This window comes from Anoplopoma fimbria, chromosome 4, assembly GCF_027596085.1.
Source record: "Anoplopoma fimbria isolate UVic2021 breed Golden Eagle Sablefish chromosome 4, Afim_UVic_2022, whole genome shotgun sequence".
Lineage (NCBI taxonomy): Eukaryota > Metazoa > Chordata > Actinopteri > Perciformes > Anoplopomatidae > Anoplopoma > Anoplopoma fimbria.
The window spans coordinates 14,340,461-14,360,902 of NC_072452.1; the positions used below are offsets into that span (position 1 = coordinate 14,340,461).

Consider the following 20,442-nt stretch of genomic DNA (forward strand, 5'->3'; position numbering starts at 1 on the left):
AGGATGATAACATTTCCATGTTGTATGTCCTACTGTCTTTTTCCACAGAGTGGGGAGGATGAGGACTATAAGAGAATATATACAAAGAAGATTAAACCAAGGCTGAAGTCTGAAGACCTTGCAGAGGGAGTAGATGTTCGCACAGAGCGGCATAGCAGCACAAGCAGCGATGGCAGCACAATTACGACCATCACCCGCCGCATCACCACCTACACCGTGGATATGCCGGTTGGCACAAGTGAGCAACTTGAACTTTCAAGCCCAGAGTTCAAGGGGCCAAGGCATGAATCTCAAGATGGCTCTCCTCGTAAACAAATCTTCCAAGGCAGCCCTTCAGGTAAAGTTGGAGCAGAAGAGGGAGTTTTTGAGTCAAGCTATGTCTCTTACACTGGGCCAAAAGTTAGCTTCACAGAAACAGGACGGGGCAGTGGGAAAGATCAGATCACAACAACTACAAGTGAGCTAGAAGAAGATGAAGGGCCTCGCTTCGGGGGAACAGGGGATAAAGGCCAGAGGGGCTTTGAGATCTCAAGAGGGAGTGGGGAGCAAGGTGATGGAAGCATTCAGTCAGGAAGAGACATTACACAAAGAGACTGCACAAACACTGGTAATAGGTGGGTTACATTAGGAGGGTTGGGAGGTGCAGAAGTAACCTCAGCTGATGAGAACGGAGGGTCAATTGGTATTTCTTTACCAGGAAAAAGCATGCAGATTCGGACACAGGAGGGAAGGCTTGACACCTGTTTAGGTGAGAGGACAAAGATAAAGGAATCTGAAACTACCATTAGTCACCCGCAGGCAAAGGGACCAGGCAGCACTGTTATCGCAAATGTCAGACTAGGAGGACAAGCAACCACAGTTGGCAATGTTACCACAGGATATTCCTCAGGGAAGGGCAACATTCCAATGGCAGGTGACGATGTCAACATTACAGGTTCACAGTTGAAAGGTGGGGTTGGTGTTAGCCTGCCAAGCACAAAAGGAGGAATAAAAGCACCTGTAAAACACACTGAAGTTCCAGGGTATACGAATGAGGGCACTGTGAGTGGCATAAAAACGTTGCAAAAACCAATACTAGACATCCAAGGGAAAGTACCTGAAGTAGACATCAAAGGTCCACAGGTTGATATTGAAGGATCAAAGGGTGGATTTGAAATGCCTAAAATCAATCAATCCTTCAACTTAAAAGGTCCCAAAGTTGAGGGTCCAGATATGGATCTAAGCATTGATGTCAAAGCACCCAGTGTTGACATTCAAGGTCCAGAAGTTGACATTGAAGGACAGAATGTAAAACTCAAAGGAACCAAATTCACCATGCCAACCCTATCAGGACCAGAAATCTCCATGCCAAATGTGGATTTCCATCTGAAAGGTCAAAAACTCAAAGAGAATGTTGATGCATCAGCTCCAAAGATAGACAGAGACATAAAAACACCTGATGTTAGAGGTCCACAGGTAAATATTAAGGGGACAAAAAGTGGGTTTGGAATGCCTGACCTCAAAATCCCATCAATTTGCTTGAAAGGAGCAAAGGCTGAAGGGTCAGATGTGGATATAAACCTTCCGAAAGTAATCACTGACATGAAGACACCTGAAGTTGACATCAAAGGGCCGGATGTTGATATTGAAGGCCCCAAAGGTGGATTTGAAATGCCTAAAATCAAAAAGCCATCATATGCCTTCAAAGGTCCAAAAGTCGAGGTTCCAGATGTTGATGTAAACCTTCCCACAGCTATTATCGATGTTAATGCTCCTGAAGTGGATATCAAAGGACCAGATTTTGACATTGATAGTCCAAGTGCTACAATCAAAGGACCCAAGTTCGGCATGCCAAGCATTTCAGGACCGCAACTTTCCAAGCCAGTTGTGGATGTCCAACTGAAAGGTCCCAAAATAAAAGGTGATGTGGATATGTCAGTGCCAAATATAAAAGGAGACATGAAAACACCTGGAGTTGACATCAAAGGTCCACAGGTTGAGATTGAAGGTCCCAAAGGTGGATTTGAAATGCCTAAAATCAAAATGCCATCATTTGGCTTCAAAGGTCCAAAAATGGAGGTTCCAGATGTTGATGTAAACCTTCCCAAAGCTGATATTAACATTGAAGCACCTGAGGTTGATATCAAAGTGCCAGAATTTGATGTTGAAGGTCCTGATGCTAAATTGAAAGGACCCAAAATCCAACTTCCATCGATAAAAGGACCCAAACTGCCAGAATGGGATGTGAGTCTGAAAGGGCCCAACGTGAAGGGAGATTTCGATGTCTCAGTTCCAAAGATTAAGGGCGCAATAAAAGCTCCAAAGGTTGATATCGAAGGACCAGATGTTGACATAGAAGGCCACAAAGGAGGCTTTAAAATGCCAACATTTAAAATGCCATCCTTTGGGCTTAAAGGATCCAATGTTGAAGGGCCAGCAGTTGATGTCAGCCTACCGAAAGCAGATCTTGAATTGAATGCCCCTAACTTGGATATCAAAGGACCAGATTACAACATTGACAGCCCAGGTGGTAAAATCAAAGGACCCAAATTCAGCATGCCAAATATTTCAGGCCCAAAACCTTCCATGCCAGATGTGGATTTCCGTATGAAAGGTTCCAAAATAAAAGGGGATGTGGATATGTCAGTGCCAAAGATAAAGGGAGACATGAAAACACCTGAAGTTGACATCAAAGGTCCACAGGTTGATATTGAAGGTCCCAAAGGTGGATTTGAAATGCCTAACATCAAAATGCCATCATTTGACATCAAAGGTCCAAAAGTCGAGGTTCCAGATGTTGATGTAAACCTTCCCAAAGCTGATGTTAACATTGAAGCACCTGAGGTTGATATCAAAGGTCCCAAAGGTGGATTTGAAATGCCAAAAATCAAAATGCCATCAATATCAGGACCCAACTTGCCAGATTGGGATAAGAGTCTGAAAGGTCCCAAAATAAAGGGAGATGTGGATATGTCAGTGCCAAAGATAAAGGGAGACATGAAAACACCTGAAGTTGACATCAAAGGTCCACAGGTTGATATTAAAGGTCCCAAAGGTGGATTTGAAATGCCTAAAATCAAAATGCCATCAATTGACTTCAAAAGTCCAAAGGTCAAGGTTCCAGATGTTGATGTAAACCTTCCCAAAGCTGATATTAACATTGAAGCACCTGAGGTTGATATCAAAGGGCCTGAATTTGATGTTGAAGGTCCTGATGCTAAATTGAAAGGACCCAAAATCCAACTGCCATCAATAAAAGGACCCAAACTGCCAGAATGGGATGTGAGTCTGAAAGGGCCCAAAATGAAGGGAGATTTCGATGTGTCAGTTCCAAAGATTAAGGGCGAGATAAAAGCTCCAAAGGTTGATATCGAAGGACCAGATGTTGACATAGAAGGCCACAAAGGAGGCTTTAAAATGCCAACATTTAAAATGCCATCCTTTGGGCTTAAAGGATCAAATGTTGAAGGGCCAGCAGTTGATGTCAGCCTACCCAAAGCAGATCTTGAATTGAATGCCCCTAACTTGGATATCAAAGGACCAGATTATGGCATTGACAGCCCAAGTGGTAAAATCAAAGGACCCAAATTCAACATGCCAAGCATGTCAGACCCGAAACTTTCCATGCCAGATGTGGATTTCCACCTGAAAGGTCCTAAAATAAAAGGTGATGTGGATATGTCAGTGCCAAAGATAAAGGGGGACATGAAAACACCTGAAGTTGACATCAAAGGTCCACAGGTTGATATTGAAGGTCCCAAAGGTGGATTTGAAATGCCTAACATCAAAATACCATCATTTGGCTTCAAAGGTCCAAAATTGGTTGGTCCAGATGCTGATATAAACCTTCCCAAAGCTGATATTGATATTGAAGCACGGGGCGTTGATATTAAAGGGCCAGACTTTGATGTTGAAGGTCCTGGTGCAAAATTGAAAGGACCCAAAATCAAACTGCCATCAATATCAGGACCCAAACTGCCAGAATGGGATGTGAGTCTGAAAGGGCCCAAAATGAAGGGAGATTTCGATGTGTCAGTTCCAAAGATTGAGGGCGATATGAAAGCTCCAAAGGTTGATATCGAAGGACCAGATGTTGACATAGAAGGCCACAAAGGAGGCTTCAAAATGCCAAAATTTAAAATGCCATCCTTTGGGCTTAAAGGATCCAATGTTGAAGGGCCAGCAGTTGATGTCAGCCTACCGAAAGCAGATATTGAATTGAATGCCCCTAACTTGGATGTCAAAGGAACAGATTATGACATTGACAGCCCAAGTGGTAAAATCAAAGGACCCAAATTCAGCATGCCAAACATTTCAGGACCGAACCTTTCCATGCCAGATGTGGATTTCCACCTGAAAGGTCCCAAAATAAAAGGTGATGTGGACATGTCAATGCCAAAGATAAAGGGAGACATGAAAACACCTGAAGTTGACATCAAAGGTCCACAGGTTGATATTGAAGGTCCCAAAGGTGGATTTGAAATGCCTAACATCAAAATGCCATCATTTGGCTTCAAAGGTCCAAAATTGGTTGGTCCAGATGTTGATATAAACCTTCCCAAAGCTGATATTGACATTGAAGCACGGGGCGTTGATATTAAAGGGCCAGAATTTGATGTTGAAGGTCCTGATGCAAAATTGAAAAGACCCAAAATCCAACTGCCATCAATAAAAGGACCCAAACTGCCAGAATGGGATGTGAGTCTGAAAGGGCCCAAAATGAAGGGAGATTTCGATGTGTCAGTTCCAAAGATTGAGGGCGATATGAAAGCTCCAACAGTTGATATCGAAGGACCAGATGTTGACATAGAAGGCCACAAAAGAGGCTTTAAAATGCCAAAAATTAAAATGCCATCCTTTGGGCTTAAAGGATCCAATGTTGAAGGGCCAGCAGTTGATGTCAGTCTACCAAAAGCAGATATTGAATTGAATGCCCCTAACTTGGATATCAAAGGACCAGATTGTGACATTGACAGCCCAAGTGGTAAAATCAAAGGACCCAAATTCAACATGCCAAACATTTCAGGCCCGAAACTTTCCATGCCAGATGTGGATTTCCACCTGAAAGGTCCTAAAATGAAAGGTGATGTGGATATGTCAGTGCCAAAGATAAAGGGAGACATGAAAACACCTGAAGTTGACATCAAAGGTCCACAGGTTGATATTGAAGGTCCCAAAGGTGGATTTGAAATGCCTAACATCAAAATGCCATCATTTGGCTTCAAAGGTCCAAAATTGGTTGGTCCAGACGTTGATATAAACCTTCCCAAAGCTGATATTGACATTGAAGCACCTGGCATTGACATTAAAGGGCCTGAATTTGATGTTGAAGGTCCTGATGCAAAATTGAAAGGACCCAAATTCCAACTGCCATCAATAAAAGGACCCAAACTGCCAGAATGGGATATGAGTCTGAAAGGGCCTAAAATGAAGGGAGATTTCGATGTGTCAGTTCCAAAGATTGAGGGCGATATGAAAGCTCCAACGGTTGACATCGAAGGACCAGATGTTGATATAGAAGGCCACAAAGGAGGCTTTAAAATGCCAAAATTTAAAATGCCATCCTTTGGGCTTAAAGGATCCAATGTTGAAGGGCCAGCAGTTGATGTCAGCCTACCCAAAGCAGATCTTGAATTGAATGCCCCTAACTTGGATATCAAAGGACCAGATTATGACATTGACAGCCCAAGTGGTAAAATCAAAGGACCCAAATTCAGCATGCCAAACATTTCAGGCCCGCAACTTTCCATGCCAGATGTGGATTTCCACCTGAAAGGTCCCAAAATAAAAGGTGATGTGGATATGTCAGTGCCAAAGATAAAGGGAGACATGAAAACACCTGAAATTGACATCAAAGGTCCACAGGTTGATATTGAAGGTCCCAAAGGTGGATTTGAAATGCCTAAAATCAAAATGCCATCATTCGGCTTCAAAGGTCCAAAAATGGATTTTCCAGATGTTGATGTAAACCTTCCTAAAGCAGACATTGATGTTAAAGTACCTGATGTTGACATTAAAGGAATGGACTTTGATGTTGAAGGTCCTGATGCAAAATTGAAAGGACCCAAAATCAAACTGCCATCAATATCAGGACCCAAACTGCCAGAATGGGATGTGAGTCTGAAAGGGCCCAAAATGAAGGGAGATTTCGATGTGTCAGTTCCAAAGATTGAGGGCGATATGAAAGCTCCAAAGGTTGATATCGAAGGACCAGATTTTGACATAGAAGGCCACAAAGGAGGCTTCAAAATGCCAAAATTTAAAATGCCATCCTTTGGGCTTAAAGGATCCAATGTTGAAGGGCCAGCAGTTGATGTCAGCCTACCCAAAGCAGACATTGAATTGAATGCCCCTAACTTGGATGTCAAAGGACCAGATTATGACATTGAAAGCCCAAGTGGTAAAATCAAAGGACCCAAATTCAGCATGCCACACATTTCAGGACCGAACCTTTCCATGCCAGATGTGGATTTCCACCTGAAAGGTCCCAAAATAAAAGGTGATGTGGACATGTCAATGCCAAAGATAAAGGGAGACATGAAAACACCTGAAATTGACATCAAAGGTCCACAGGTTGATATTGAAGGTCCCAAAGGTGGATTTGAAATGCCTAACATCAAAATGCCATCATTTGGCTTCAAAGGTCCAAAAATGGAGGTTCCAGATGTTGATGTCAACCTTCCCAAAGCTAATATTGATGTTAATGCTCCTAAAGTGGATATCAAAGGACCAAATTTTGACATTGATAGTTCAAGTGGTAAAATCAAAGGACCCAAGTTCGACATGCCAAGTATTTCAGTACCAAAACTTTCCATGCCAGATGTGGATTTCCATCTGAAAGGTCCCAAAACAAAAGGTGATGTGGATATGTCAGTGCCAAATATAAAGGGAGACATGAAAACACCTGAAGTTGACATCAAAGGTCCACAGGTTGATATTGAAGGTCCCAAAGGTGGATTTGAAATGCCGAAAATCAAAATGCCATCATTTGGCTTCAAAGCTCCAAAAATGGAGGTTCCAGATGTTGATATAAACCTTCCCAAAGCTGATATTGACATTGAAGCACCTGGCATTGATATTAAAGGGCCTGAATTTGATGTTGAAGGTCCTGATGCTAAATTGAAAGGACCCAAAATCCAACTGCCATCAATAAAAGGACCCAAACTGCCAGAATGGGATCTGAGTCTGAAAGGGCCCAAAATGAAGGGAGATTTCGATGTGTCAGTTCCAAAGATTGAGGGCGATATGAAAGCTCCAAAGATTGATATTGAAGGACCAGATGTTGACATAGAAGGCCACAAAGGAGGCTTTAAAATGCCAAAACTTAAAATGCCATCCTTTGGGCTTAAAGGATCAAATGTTGAAGGGCCAGCAGTTGATGTCAGCCTACCCAAAGCTGATATTGACATTAACGCTCCTGGCGTGGATATCAAAGGAGTAGATATTGACGTTGAGAGTCCAAGTGGTAAATTCAAAGGACCCAAATTCAACATGCCAAGCATTTCAGGCCCGCAACTTTCCATGCCAGATGTGGATTTCCACCTGAAAGGTCCCAAAATAAAAGGTGATGTGGATATGTCAGTTCCAAAGTTAAAGGGAGACATACAAAAACCTGAAGTTGACATCAAAGGTCCACAGATTGATATCGAAGGGACAAAGGGTGGATTTGAAATGCCTAAAATTCAAATGCCATCAATATCAGGGCCAAATCTGCCAGAAATGGATTTCAGTCTAAAAGGACCCAAGATAAAGGGAGATGTTGCCATTCCAAAGATTGAAGGAGACATGAAAACACCTGCATTTGAGATCAAAGGTCCTCAGTTACCAAAAATATCTGGACCAAAAATATCATTGCCAAATGTTGACATCAATCTGAAAGGGCCAAAGTTGAAAGGTGATTTGAAAGGGGATGTTCAACTGCCAAAAGCTGAACTTGAGGGTCCAGATGTTACAATTGACGTTCCAGAAATGGGCACAAAGAAATCTAAATTCAAAATGCCAAAGTTTGGATTTAAGAGCCCAAAGATAAAGGCACCAGAAACTGATTTGGAAATGGTGAAGGGGGATATCAGCATCAAAGGGAAGACTGGTAGCTCTGAACGTCTTGATCTTGATCTTGGATTGACTGGTTCGAAAACGAAGGGACATAAATTCAAGATGCCAAGATTTGGTTTCAAAGCCCCAAAGGTTGAAATGCCAGAAGTTGACATAAATCTTCCCAAAGCTGGCATTGACATGAAAAATCCCAATCTTGACATTGAAGGACCAGATGTTAAAATTGACACTCCAGATGTAAAAGTCAAGGGAACAAAAATTAAAAAGCCAACAATCACAGGACCAAAAATGTCGATGCCAGATGTGGATTTCAATCTGAAAAGTCCCAAACTAAAGGGTGATATGAATGTGTCATCTCCAAAGATAGAAGGAGACATAAAAACACCTGAAGTTGACATCAAAGGTCCACAGATTGATATTGAAGGTCCCAAAGGTGGATTTGAAATGCCTAACATCAAAATGCCATCATTTGGCTTCAAAGGTCCAAAAGTGGAGGTTCCAGATGTTGATGTAAACCTTCCCAAAGCTAATATTGATGTTAGCGCTGTGGACGTTGATATCAAAGGACCAGATTTTGACATTGAGAGTCCAAGTGGTAAAATAAGAGGACCCAAGTTCAGCATGCCAAACATTTCAGGACCGAAACTTTCCATGCCAGATGTGGATTTCCACCTGAAAGGTCCCAAAATAAAAGGTGATGTGGACATGTCAGTGCCAAAGATAAAGGGAGACATGAAAACACCTGAAGTAGACATCAAAGGTCCACAGGTTGATATTGAAGGTTCCAAAGGTGGATTTGAAATGCCTAAAATCAAAATGCCATCATTTGGCTTCAAAGGTCCAAAAATGGAGGTTCCAGATGTTGATGTAAACCTTCCTACAGCAGACATTGGTTTTAAATTACCTGATGTTGACATTAAAGGGACTGACTTTGATGGTGATTGTCCAGATGCAAAATTGAAAGGACCCAAAATCCAACTGCCATCACTATCAGGACCCAAACTGCCAGAATGGGATGTGAGTCTGAAAGGGCCCAAAATGAAGGGAGATTTCGATGTGTCAGTTCCAAAGATTGAGGGCGATATGAAAGCTCCAACAGTTGATATCGAAGGACCAGATGTCGACATTGATGGCCACAAATCAGGCTTCAAAATGCCAAAACTTAAAATGCCTTCCTTTGGGCTTAAAGGATCCAATGTTGAAGGGCCAGCAGTTGATGTCAGCCTACCCAAAGCAGATATTGAATTGAATGCCCCTAACTTGGATATCAAAGGACCAGATTATGACATTAACAGCCCAAGTGGTAAAATCAAAGGACCCAAATTCAACATGCCAAGCATTTCAGGCCCAACACTTTCCATGCCAGATGTGGATTTCCACCTGAAAGGTCCCAAAATAAAAGGTGATGTGGATATGTCAGTGCCAAAGATAAAGGGAGACATGAAAACACCTGAAATTGACATCAAAGGTCCACAGGTTGATATTGAAGGTCCCAAAGGTGGATTTGAAATGCCTAACATCAAAATGCCATCATTTGGCTTCAAAGGTCCAAAATTGGTTGGTCCAGATGTTGATATAAACCTTCCCAAAGCTGATATTGACATTGAAGCACCTGGCATTGATATGAAAGGGCCAGAATTTGATGTTGAAGGCCCGGAAGCAAAATTGAAAGGACCCAAATTCCAACTGCCATCAATAAAAGGACCCAAACTGCCAGAATGGGATCTGAGTCTGAAAGGGCCCAAAATGAAGGGAGATTTCGATGTGTCAGTTCCAAAGATTGAGGGCGATATGAAAGCTCCAACAGTTGACATCGAAGGACCAGATGTTGACATAGAAGGCCACAAAGGAGGCTTTAAAATGCCAAAATTTAAAATGCCATCCTTTGGGCTTAAAGGATCCAATGTTGAAGGGCCAGCAGTTGATGTCAGCCTACCCAAAGCAGATATTGAATTGAATGCCCCTAAGTTGGATATCAAAGGACCAGATTATGACATTGACAGCCCAAGTGGTAAAATCAAAGGACCCAAATTCAACATGCCAAGCATTTCAGGCCCGAATCTTTCCATGCCAGATGTGGATTTCCACCTGAAAGGTCCCAAAATAAAAGGTGATGTGGATATGTCAGTGCCAAAGATAAAGGGAGACATGAAAACACCTGAAGTTGACATCAAAGGTCCACAGGTTGATATTGAAGGTCCCAAAGGTGGATTTGAAATGCCTAACATCAAAATGCCATCATTTGGCTTCAAAGGTCCAAAATTGGTCGGTCCAGATGTTGATATAAACCTTCCCAAAGCTGATATTGACATTGAAGCACCTGGCATTGATATTAAAGGGCCTGAATTTGATGTTGAAGGTCCTGATGCAAAATTGAAAGGACCCAAATTCCAACTGCCATCAATAAAAGGACCCAAAATGCCAGATTGGGATCTGAGTCTGAAAGGGCCCAACGTGAAGGGAGATTTCGATGTGTCAGTTCCAAAGATTGAGGGAGATATGAAAGCTCCAACGGTTGACATCGAAGGACCAGATGTTGATATAGAAGGCCACAAAGGAGGCTTTAAAATGCCAAAATTTAAAATGCCATCCTTTGGGCTTAAAGGATCCAATGTTGAAGGGCCAGCAGTTGATGTCAGCCTACCCAAAGCAGATATTGAATTGAATGCCCCTAAATTGGATATCAAAGGACCAGATTATGACATTGACAGCCCAAGTGGTAAAATCAAAGGACCCAAATTCAACATGCCAAGTATTTCAGGACCGAAACTTTCCATGCCAGATGTGGATTTCCACCTGAAAGGTCCTAAAATAAAAGGTGATGTGGATATGTCAGTGCCAAAGATAAAGGGAGACATGAAAACACCTGAAGTTGACATCAAAGGTCCACAGGTTGATATTGAAGGTCCCAAAGGTGGATTTGAAATGCCTAACATCAAAATGCCATCATTTGGCTTCAAAGGTCCAAAATTGGCTGGTCCAGATGTTGATATAAACCTTCCCAAAGCTGATATTGACATTGAAGCACCTGGCATTGATATTAAAGGGCCTGAATTTGATGTTGAAGGTCCTGATGCAAAATTGAAAGGACCCAAATTCCAACTGCCATCAATAAAAGGACCCAAAATGCCAGATTGGGATCTGAGTCTGAAAGGACCCAACGTGAAGGGAGATTTCGATGTGTCAGTTCCAAAGATTGAGGGCGATATGAAATCTCCAAAGGTTGACATCGAAGGACCAGATGTTGACATAGAAGGCCACAAAGGAGGCTTCAAAATGCCAAAATTTAAAATGCCATCCTTTGGGCTTAAAGGATCCAATGTTGAAGGGCCAGCAGTTGATGTCAGCCTACCCAAAGCAGATATTGAATTGAATGCCCCCAAGTTGGATATCAAAGGACCAGATTATGACATTGACAGCCCAAGTGGTAAAATCAAAGGACCCAAATTCAACATGCCAAGCATTTCAGGACCGAAACTTTCCATGCCAGATGTGGATTTCCACCTGAAAGGTCCTAAAATAAAAGGTGATGTGGATATGTCAGTGCCAAAGATAAAGGGAGACATGAAAACACCTGAAGTTGACATCAAAGGTCCACAGGTTGATATTGAAGGTCCCAAAGGTGGATTTGAAATGCCTAACATCAAAATGCCATCATTTGGCTTCAAAGGTCCAAAATTGGCTGGTCCAGATGTTGATATAAACCTTCCCAAAGCTGATATTGACATTGAAGCACCTGGCATTGATATTAAAGGGCCTGAATTTGATGTTGAAGGTCCTGATGCAAAATTGAAAGGACCCAAATTCCAACTGCCATCAATAAAAGGACCCAAAATGCCAGAATGGGATCTGAGTCTGAAAGGACCCAACGTGAAGGGAGATTTCGATGTGTCAGTTCCAAAGATTGAGGGCGATATGAAATCTCCAAAGGTTGACATCGAAGGACCAGATGTTGACATAGAAGGCCACAAAGGAGGCTTCAAAATGCCAAAATTTAAAATGCCATCCTTTGGGCTTAAAGGATCCAATGTTGAAGGGCCAGCAGTTGATGTCAGCCTACCCAAAGCAGATATTGAATTGAATGCCCCTAACTTGGATATCCAAGGACCAGATTATGACATTGACAGCCCAAGTGGTAAAATCAAAGGACCCAAATTCAGCATGCCACACATTTCAGGACCGAACCTTTCCATGCCAGATGTGGATTTCCACCTGAAAGGTCCTAAAAGAAAAGGTGGTGTGGATATGTCAGTGCCAAAGATAAAGGGAGACATGAAAACACCTGAAGTTGACATCAAAGGTCCACAGATTGATATTGAAGGTCCCAAAGGTGGATTTGAAATGCCTAACATCAAAATGCCATCATTTGGCTTCAAAGGTCCAAAATTGGTTGGTCCAGATGTTGATATAAACCTTCCCAAAGCTGATATTGACATTGAAGCACCTGGCATTGATATTAAAGGGCCTGAATTTGATGTTGAAGGTCCTGATGCAAAATTGAAAGGACCCAAATTCCAACTGCCATCAATAAAAGGACCCAAAATGCCAGATTGGGATCTGAGTCTGAAAGGGCCCAACGTGAAGGGAGATTTCGATGTGTCAGTTCCAAAGATTGAGGGAGATATGAAAGCTCCAACGGTTGACATCGAAGGACCAGATGTTGATATAGAAGGCCACAAAGGAGGCTTTAAAATGCCAAAATTTAAAATGCCATCCTTTGGGCTTAAAGGATCCAATGTTGAAGGGCCAGCAGTTGATGTCAGCCTACCCAAAGCAGATATTGAATTGAATGCCCCTAAGTTGGATATCAAAGGACCAGATTATGACATTGACAGCCCAAGTGGTAAAATCAAAGGACCCAAATTCAACATGCCAAGCATTTCAGGCCCGAATCTTTCCATGCCAGATGTGGATTTCCACCTGAAAGGTCCTAAAATAAAAGGTGATGTGGACATGTCAGTGCCAAAGATAAAGGGAGACATGAAAACACCTGAAGTTGACATCAAAGGTCCACAGGTTGATATTGAAGGTCCCAAAGGTGGATTTGAAATGCCTAACATCAAAATGCCATCATTTGGCTTCAAAGGTCCAAAATTGGTTGGTCCAGATGTTGATATAAACCTTCCCAAAGCTGATATTGACATTGAAGCACCTGGCATTGATATTAAAGGGCCTGAATTTGATGTTGAAGGTCCTGATGCAAAATTGAAAGGACCCAAATTCCAACTGCCATCAATAAAAGGACCCAAAATGCCAGATTGGGATCTGAGTCTGAAAGGACCCAACGTGAAGGGAGATTTCGATGTGTCAGTTCCAAAGATTGAGGGCGATATGAAATCTCCAAAGGTTGACATCGAAGGACCAGATGTTGACATAGAAGGCCACAAAGGAGGCTTCAAAATGCCAAAATTTAAAATGCCATCCTTTGGGCTTAAAGGATCCAATGTTGAAGGGCCAGCAGTTGATGTCAGCCTACCCAAAGCAGATATTGAATTGAATGCCCCTAACTTGGATATCCAAGGACCAGATTATGACATTGACAGCCCAAGTGGTAAAATCAAAGGACCCAAATTCAGCATGCCACACATTTCAGGACCGAACCTTTCCATGCCAGATGTGGATTTCCACCTGAAAGGTCCTAAAATAAAAGGTGGTGTGGATATGTCAGTGCCAAAGATAAAGGGAGACATGAAAACACCTGAAGTTGACATCAAAGGTCCACAGATTGATATTGAAGGTCCCAAAGGTGGATTTGAAATGCCTAACATCAAAATGCCATCATTTGGCTTCAAAGGTCCAAAATTGGTTGGTCCAGATGTTGATATAAACCTTCCCAAAGCTGATATTGACATTGAAGCACCTGGCATTGATATTAAAGGGCCAGAATTTGATGTTGAAGGTCGTGAAGCAAAATTGAAAGGACCCAAAATCCAACTGCCATCAATAAAAGGACCCAAAATGCCAGATTGGGATCTGAGTCTGAAAGGGCCCAAAATGAAGGGAGATTTCGATGTGTCAGTTCCAAAGATTGAGGGCGATATGAAAGCTCCAACAGTTGATATCGAAGGACCAGATGTTGACATAGAAGGCCACAAAGGAGGCTTTAAAATGCCAAAATTTAAAATGCCATCCTTTGGGCTTAAAGGATCGAATGTTGAAGGGCCAGCAGTTGATGTCAGCCTACCCAAAGCAGATATTGAATTGAATGCCCCAAACGTGGATATCAAAGGACCAGACTATGACATTGACAGCCCAAGTGGTAAAATCAAAGGACCCAAATTCAACATGCCAAGCATTTCAGGCCCGAAACTTTCCATGCCAGATGTGGATTTCCACCTGAAAGGTCCTAAAATAAAAGGTGATGTGGATATGTCAGTGCCAAAGATAAAGGGAGACATGAAAACACCTGAAGTTGACATCAAAGGTCCACAGGTTGATATTGAAGGTCCCAAAGGTGGATTTGAAATGCCTAAAATCAAAATGCCATCATTCGGCTTCAAAGGTCCAAAAATGGATTTTCCAGATGTTGATGTAAACCTTCCTAAAGCAGACATTGATGTTAAAGTACCTGATGTTGACATTAAAGGAATGGACTTTGATGTTGAAGGTCCTGATGCAAAATTGAAAGGACCCAAAATCAAACTGCCATCAATATCAGGACCCAAACTGCCAGAATGGGATGTGAGTCTGAAAGGGCCCAAAATGAAGGGAGATTTCGATGTGTCAGTTCCAAAGATTGAGGGCGATATGAAAGCTCCAAAGGTTGATATCGAAGGACCAGATTTTGACATAGAAGGCCACAAAGGAGGCTTCAAAATGCCAAAATTTAAAATGCCATCCTTTGGGCTTAAAGGATCCAATGTTGAAGGGCCAGCAGTTGATGCCAGCCTACCCAAAGCAGACATTGAATTGAATGCCCCTAACTTGGATGTCAAAGGACCAGATTATGACATTGAAAGCCCAAGTGGTAAAATCAAAGGACCCAAATTCAGCATGCCACACATTTCAGGACCGAACCTTTCCATGCCAGATGTGGATTTCCACCTGAAAGGTCCCAAAATAAAAGGTGATGTGGACATGTCAATGCCAAAGATAAAGGGAGACATGAAAACACCTGAAGTTGACATCAAAGGTCCACATGTTGATATTGAAGGTCCCAAAGGTGGATTTGAAATGCCTAAAATCAAAATGCCATCATTTGGCTTCAAAGGTCCAAAAATGGATTTTCCAGATGTTGATGTAAACCTTCCTAAAGCAGACATTGATGTTAAAGTACCTGATGTTGACATTAAAGGAATGGACTTTGATGTTGAAGGTCCTGATGCAAAATTGAAAGGACCCAAAATCAAACTGCCATCAATATCAGGACCCAAACTGCCAGAATGGGATGTGAGTCTGAAAGGGCCCAAAATGAAGGGAGATTTCGATGTGTCAGTTCCAAAGATTGAGGGCGATATGAAAGCTCCAAAGGTTGATATCGAAGGACCAGATTTTGACATAGAAGGCCACAAAGGAGGCTTCAAAATGCCAAAATTTAAAATGCCATCCTTTGGGCTTAAAGGATCAAATGTTGAAGGGCCAGCAGTTGATGTCAGCCTACCGAAAGCAGATATTGACTTGAATGCCCCTAACTTGGATGTCAAAGGACCAGATTATGACATTGACAGCCCAAGTGGTAAAATCAAAGGACCCAAATTCAGCATGCCACACATTTCAGGACCGAACCTTTCCATGCCAGATGTGGATTTCCACCTGAAAGGTCCCAAAATAAAAGGTGATGTGGACATGTCAATGCCAAAGATAAAGGGAGACATGAAAACACCTGAAATTGACATCAAAGGTCCACAGATTGATATTGAAGGTCCCAAAGGTGGATTTGAAATGCCTAACATCAAAATGCCATCATTTGGCTTCAAAGGTCCAAAATTGGTTGGTCCAGATGTTGATATAAACCTTCCCAAAGCTGATATTGACATTGAAGCACCTGGCATTGATATTAAAGGGCCAGACTTTGATGTTGAAGGTCGTGAAGCAAAATTGAAAGGACCCAAATTCCAACTGCCATCAATAAAAGGACCCAAACTGCCAGAATGGGATATGAGTCTGAAAGGGCCTAAAATGAAGGGAGATTTCGATGTGTCAGTTCCAAAGATTGAGGGCGATATGAAAGCTCCAAAGGTTGACATCGAAGGACCAGATATTGACATAGAAGGCCACAAAGGAGGCTTTAAAATGCCAAAATTTAAAATGCCATCCTTTGGGCTTAAAGGATCCAATGTTGAAGGTCCAGCAGTTGATGTCAGCCTACCCAAATCAGATATTGAATTGAATGCCCCTAACTTGGATATTCAAGGACCAGATTATGAAATTGACAGCCCAAGTGGTAAAATCAAAGGACCCAAATTCAACATGCCAAGCATTTCAGGACCGAAGCTTTCCATGCCAGATGTGGATTTCCACCTGAAAGGTCCTAAAATAAAAGGTGATGTGGATATGTCAGTGCCAAAGATAAAGGGAGACATGAAAACACCTGAAGTTGACATCAAAGGTCCACAGGTTGATATTGAAGGTCCCAAAGGTGGATTTGAAATGCCTAACATCAAAATGCCATCATTTGGCTTCAAAGGTCCAAAATTGGTTGGTCCAGATGTTGATATAAACCTTCCCAAAGCTGATATTGACATTGAAGCACCTGGCATTGATATTAAAGGGCCTGAATTTGATGTTGAAGGTCCTGATGCAAAATTGAAAGGACCCAAATTCCAACTGCCATCAATAAAAGGACCCAAAATGCCAGATTGGGATCTGAGTCTGAAAGGGCCCAAAATGAAGGGAGATTTCGATGTGTCAGTTCCAAAGATTGAGGGCGATATGAAAGCTCCAAAGGTTGACATCGAAGGACCAGATGTTGACATAGAAGGCCACAAAGGAGGCTTCAAAATGCCAAAATTTAAATTGCCATCCTTTGGGCTTAAAGGATCCAATGTTGAAGGGCCAGAAGTTGATGTCAGCCTACCTAAAGCAGATATTGAATTGAATGCCCCAAACTTGGATATCAAAGGACCAGATTACGACATTGACAGCCCAAGTGGTAAAATCAAAGGACCCAAATTCAGCATGCCAAACATTTCAGGCCCGCAACTTTCCATGCCAGATGTGGATTTCCACCTGAAAGGTCCTAAAATAAAAGGTGATGTGGATATGTCAGTACCAAAGATAAAGGGAGACATGAAAACACCTGAAGTTGACATCAAAGGTCCACAGGTTGATATTGAAGGTCCCAAAGGTGGATTTGAAATGCCTAAAATGAAAATGCCAACATTTGGCTTCAAAGGTCCCAAAATGGAGGTTCCAGATGTTGATGTAAACCTTCCCAAAGCTAACATTGATTTTAAAGTACCTGATGTTGACATTAAAGGGATGGACTTTGATGTTGAAGGTCCTGATGCAAAATTGAAAGGACCCAAAATCCAACTGCCATCACTATCAGGACCCAAGCTGCCAGAATGGGATGTGAGTCTGAAAGGGCCCAAAATGAAGGGAGACTTCGATGTGTCAGTGCCAAAGATTGAGGGTGACATAAAAGCTCCAAAGGTTGATTTTGAAGGACCAGATGTCGACATTGATGGCCACAAAGCAGGCTTCAAAATGCCAAAACTTAAAATGCCATCCTTTGGGCTTCAAGGACCAAATGTTGAAGGGCCAGCAGTTGATGTCAGCCTACCGAAAGCTGATATTAACATTAACGCTCCTGAAGTTGACATCAAAGGTCCAGAGTTGAATATTAAAGGGCCTAAGGGTGGATTTGAAATGCCTAAAATGTCTTTGCCATCATTTAACATCAAAGGTCCAAATGTGGAGGGTTCAGATGTTGATATAAAACTTCCCAAAGGAAACATTGATGTAAAAGCACCTGATGTGGATGTCAAAGCGCCTAGAGTCAAAGCAAAGATGGATGCAACAGTGCCCAATTTGGAAGCAGATATCAGTGGTCCTAATGCTAACATTGCTGTACCTACCACTGGTGTTACATTTCCCAAGTTTAAAGCTCCTAAATTTGGAATTAAATCCCCAGCAATTGAGGGGAAAACACAAAGCTCAAAAATAGAAATTAGTCCCCCAGATACTGAAGCAAGTCTTGATATCCCTGATATTAATGTCAACACAAAGGGGAAAAAGGGGAAATTCAAACTTCCTAAAGTGAAAGGAAGGGCAAAGAAACCTGATATAAACATAGAAACACAAGCAGCAGACCTGGATTTAGACACACCCAATATTCATGTCAAAGGAACAAAGGTAAAGAAGCCTCTTTTTGGTAAGCTTCATTTTCCTGATGTGGAATTAGATATAAAATCACCAAAATTGAGAGGTGATGGATCTTTATCAGAAGGATTCAATTCACCTGACACAGATTTTCCATCTGCTAGCTTGAACACTGCTTTTGAAAGTTCTGGTATTGACAGTCCAAATGTTCATTTGGGAGAGACAGATGTGAAATTGAATCCTAAATTAAAAATGCCAAATGTGAACGTGTCCACTTCTGATGCAAGTCTTAACAGAGAGGCAACCATGTCTGCAGGTTTTAAAGGCCCAAAAATAAATGTGAAAGGTGGTGCAGAGATTGATGCAAGTGTTCCAGGGGGCAGTGCAAGTGGTGGCCTTCATTACCCAGAAGGTACTGTAACATTTCCAAAAATCAAAGTACCAAAATTTGGTATTGCACTGCCTCAGCTGGAAGGCCAGGCAGGTGGAGGAAATGTTGAATCAGCTAGTGGAGGAATGAATATCAAGTCCCCATCTGTCAGTTGCCAAGTCAGTTCACAAAATATAGAGGTTCCCAGTCCAGAACTGAGGCACAGAGAAGGAAAGGTAAAGGTAAAGATGCCAAAAATGTTTGGCAAATCAAAAGTAAAGGGCAGTAGTGCAGGTGACCTTCGAGGACCAGAGGTAGAATTGAGTACAAGTGGAAAAGGCAGTAAGGTACATACTGGGGAACTGATGGGTGGAAAAGTAGAAGTAGAGGGTGATGGTGGGCTCAGTGTGTCAACTAAAGGCAAGTCAGCCTCACTTGATCTATTTAAGAAATCAAGGCATCGGTCTTCTTCTCTTAGTGATGAGGGGGGTCTTGCAGTAAGTTCTCCTTCAGCTCACTTAGAAGCTGAGGGTGGTGACATTTCAGTAGACCTAGGAGGAAGCAAGGTCAAAGGAAAGAAAGGCAAGTTGAAGTTTGGCACCTTCGGAGGTTTTGGTTCAAAGTCAAAGGGCTCATATGAAGTGTCACTTGGTGAGGAGGGTGAAGCAGGTGCAGGTGTTCATCTACCCTCTAAAAAATCTAGATTGTCTTCATCTTCAAGCAGTGACAGTGGTTCAAGAGGTGGTTTCAGGTTCCCAAGACTTGAATTCTCTGTTTCACCAAAGAAATGATTAATTATGAGGTAAATTAAACTCTTTCATGAAAACCCAAATAGACTGTTCTAATATGGTTAATTCTTCAATGTATCATTTTTTAAAACCTAAGAACACGTACACAGTCATCTCATTATATTAACTATGTGTCATTCTTTTCAGTAGTTAGAGTGCATGAGATTGTTCAAAATCCCTTATAACTGTAAATAAGATAAATTTGTATTGTAGTAATAAATATTGTTTTTTGTACATAGTCCAGATTTATTGAACACATGCCATCCCACCAAATTTTCATAAAAAGTTTATTACAGGGTTGTCATTTTGTCTTATTTTATTCTATTAAATGAATGTTATTAATGAACAGGTGTGGTATATTTGTATCCAGGGGTCTATTGCACAGAACAGATAGTTACAAGTGTTTTTTTGAAGGAAGAAGTTGTTTGTACTCCCACACTCAAATATAAGCAGTTAACAGTTCTTTAATGTATGAAATGATTTTATTTTCAAGCTTTGTAAGTATATAATCAGTGTAGAAGTAATTTTAGGCAACATAGAGCTGGCCCTTTATAACCCATTCTAAAGACTAATGGTGTTGTGTAAACCATATTTGCAAAGACAATCAATGTTTAGAAACTACCAAAGTGCTGTTCATTTTTTAAGAAACTTTATTCACCCTCTGATTGTGTAACATTTACGAAAAATATGCATTGTTTCATTTGTTTTAAACATGTTTTGCTTCCCAATCCTGTGTCATTTTGATCACCTGTTTTATGATCCTTTGTATTTTATTTCCTGTCACTCCATTTGTACACCCACCTTATGATAATGTAAAAAAACAAAACAAATAAACTTTCACTTTTTGTTTGCAAAAACAAATCTGTGTTAATAGCGAGTTGCATAGTTTGTTCAGATATGATGGAGATAGAGCATGATTCTTTGGGTCTATTCTTTTGTGTGCATTTTGCCAAAAAAACTAAATAAAAAGATTTATAGAATAAATAA

At 41.5% G+C, this 20,442-nt stretch overlaps 1 protein-coding gene across 1 annotated transcript in view; it reads left to right on the top strand.

Moving 5' to 3' along the window:
• The window catches only part of ahnak (AHNAK nucleoprotein), a 33,417-nt gene extending 12,975 nt beyond the window's left edge, over window positions 1-20,442 (top strand). Inside the window, exon 6 of the mRNA XM_054598181.1 lies at window positions 49-20,442. Within this exon, the coding sequence (XP_054454156.1) occupies window positions 49-19,458 (19,410 nt within the window). The 3' untranslated portion in view covers window positions 19,459-20,442. The remainder of the gene's footprint in view (window positions 1-48) is intronic.